Here is a 3,026-nt window from a genome sequence, read left to right as displayed (position 1 = left end):
TATAGTAGTTATAGTATATATATATATATATATATAGTTGTGTGTGTGTGTGTGTGTGTGTGTTGTGTGTGGTTATGTATATATATATATATATATATATATATATAGATACATATGTATGTATTTATGTATGTATTTATGTATGTATGTATGTATGTTTTTACGTATGTATGTTTTTACTTATGTATATGCATATGTTATATATATATATATAATAATAATAATTGACACGCGTATGTATGTAGATATGTACAACATTTGTATTGACAGCTGTAGTGTGCCAGTGTATTTAAAGATTGTGCGCTTGTAAATGCGTGAGCCATAAGTCATGAGTAGGCGACTGTATTGGTTATATAGAATGTCTACGAATGAAACCAAGTGGATTTGTATTTGAACCAATCAGAAGTACGAGAAATAGCGCTTAGGCAGGCCTTGTAGCCATGGTCATCGTTAAGTGCCCAAGAATAAGTATTCGATTCTTTTCCCGTGTCCGTGAGGTGTAACGTATTTAATTGCCCATTAAAATATTACAGTTGCACTTCATTGTCCCTATCAGTAACTGGTATCCTGTCAGGGTAATATGTGAGGGCAGCTTGAGTATCTATACCGCCTCATTGGTATATATATAAGCATGTGTAAACATCTATCATTGTATATATATATACTTACTATTCGAACAACACCCTCTCATCTACTTACCCATATGTACACTGTTCTATAAATAGCACGCAAAACTCCGGCTGCGACCAATGGCAAGAAAACAAATGTCCCTGCGGATGCTGCCGATGTGTCGCAATTGGATACAGATATGGATGGTCTGGGCCTAGCTGCTAATATCCCTCAGGTAGGCGACTCGAACACAGGGCACACTAGCAAGTGTGTGTGTTTGAATGTATGTGTGTTTGTTTGTGGGATGTGTGTGTGTGTCATGTGTGTTTGATATGTATGTGTGTTTGTTTGTGGGATGTGTGTGTGTGTGTCATGTGTGTATGTGTCATGTGTGTGTGTGTGTGTGTGCAAGGTTATAAACAACGGGCTTGTCGTAGACATACGCACAAGTGTACACACTCGGAGAGGGAGGGAGATGTCGTAGCTATGATATACTTTTCAGCAAATCTGTGTGTGTCATGTGTGTGTGTGCATGAATGTAGATGACGAGCTTGTAATTGCAATAGAAATACCTAGCAGTGTACACTAACAAACGTGTAAATACTCAATGTGTGTGTATGTGTGTACTGAATAAGTACTCAATGTGTGTGTATGTGTGTACTGAATAAGTACTCAATGTGTGTGTATGTGTTTACTGAATAAGTGTGTGTGTGTATACTGAATATGTGTGTATATACTTCCCAAAAAATTTAACGTGTTGCAACAGTACAGGGGCTCACGTGCCCTATGGAAGCGAGCAATGGACAATGCGTTCAAAGTTGTATACCATAAAAGTCTTGGTATTTTGTATGTGCATGAACACCCTGTACGTGTTGGTATAGTTTTAGCACCAAGCCTTTCTTCACCATTGATAGTAGTATAAGTACTTATTTTCATACGTTCATATTACATGTACTGGATGTGTTCTAAGCCGGAGGCTGTTTTCCCGTGTGGAATGTAGTATACGTATTGTTATTTTAATATACGTACGAATTGCAAGTACGTATATATATATGTTCCAACACCAAGCCGTTTTCCCGCATGGATTGTAGTATATGTACCCTTCTTTTCATACTTACAGTTATACGTATGTGTGCTTACACCAAGCCGTTTTTATCCCATGTATCTCACAGCCAAAACCGGTAAAGGTCAAGGCGGCTAAGGGTCGCAAGAAGATCGACATCGCCGCAGCTTACGAGGAGAGGCAAAAGAATGAGAAGACAAAGATCTGTCTGGTGGTCGTTGGTAGGTGGCAGGGTTTCTGTTGGACATTTTAGGGTTGTAAGGTTCTGGAATTTTGCCATAGCTTTCGTTTTCTGTTGGGTATTTTAGGGTTGTAGCCTTAGTAGTTTTGGGTTTAGATGTTTGCTATTTTCTGTACAGAGACAAAGGGAAGGAGACACCGAAGATTTGTCGGGTGGTCGTTGGTATGTGGTGGTTTTCTGTTGCTTATTCAAAGGTTTCAAGTTTTTAATGTTTCAGCTGTTTAGGCTTTAGGACTGTCGGGCTTTAGGACTTTTCGACTCTAGGACTTTAGGACTTTAGGGCTTAAGACTTTTGTACTTTAGGACTTTTTGACTTCAGGACTTTTGACCTTTAGGACTTTTAGACTTTAGGGCATTATGACTTTTGGACTTTAGGGCTTTTGGGTTTTTGGGCTTTTAGACTTTTAGACTTTAGACTTCAGGGCGTTTGGACTTTTGGATTTTAAGGCTTTAGGCCTTTATGACTTTTGGACTCTAGGGCTTTAGGACTAGGGTTTTAGGGTTAAGCTACCTTTGACACGCGATACTTTGTCCCATAGCACTAGTGTGTGTGTGTGAGGCTGTCATTTTAACTTTTTGGGAAGTATACTTTTTTGTTGATGTTTGTGAAAGTGGTCGACCCAAATTAAAGCTGAAGCCGTTGAGCGAACGAACTTTTGCACAGCAAGTGGGAAGTCGGTAGCGTTTATATACTCAACGTTTTCTGGGCTTTCCGCAAATCTCAGGAATGAGTGTGACTCGAAAGTATAACATTTGGGATCTTACCGTACAGAAGTACACCACAGACCCGTTGCATATGTAACGGCTAATATTTAACGTATACTCTACTCGCTTACGTTTAATTAGGGCATGTGGATGCGGGCAAAAGTACGTTAATGGGACATTTATTGTACAAAGTCGGCAAAGTCGATAAACGTACCATGCACAAGTACGAGAAAGACTCGGAGAAGATTGGCAAGTCATCCTTTGCCTTCGCCTGGGTACTAGACGAAACGGGCGAAGAGAGGGAACGGTAAGTATGCCTGGAGTACTATGTCTGTATGTAGATACTTACAAACATATATATTTATATTTATATTTATATTTATATATGTATATGTACGAGTATATAAG

The 3,026-nt window shown here is 39.1% G+C and overlaps 1 protein-coding gene across 1 annotated transcript in view; it reads left to right on the top strand.

The window, feature by feature from the left end:
- Window positions 1–2,759: 2,759 nt before the first annotated feature.
- SARC_10929 (hypothetical protein) overlaps window positions 2,760–3,026 on the top strand; it is a gene marked incomplete at both ends in the record, with an annotated part of 1,262 nt that continues 995 nt past the window's right edge. The window contains one exon of the mRNA XM_014295004.1: window positions 2,760–2,925. Within this exon, the coding sequence (XP_014150479.1) occupies window positions 2,760–2,925 (166 nt within the window). The remainder of the gene's footprint in view (window positions 2,926–3,026) is intronic.

The sequence above is a fragment of the Sphaeroforma arctica genome, assembly GCF_001186125.1.
Source record: "Sphaeroforma arctica JP610 unplaced genomic scaffold supercont1.1446, whole genome shotgun sequence".
NCBI classification, from domain to species: Eukaryota; class Ichthyosporea; order Ichthyophonida; genus Sphaeroforma; species Sphaeroforma arctica.
The sequence above is the reverse complement of the archived record's forward strand: the minus strand, read 5'-3'. Positions and strand labels throughout refer to the sequence as shown.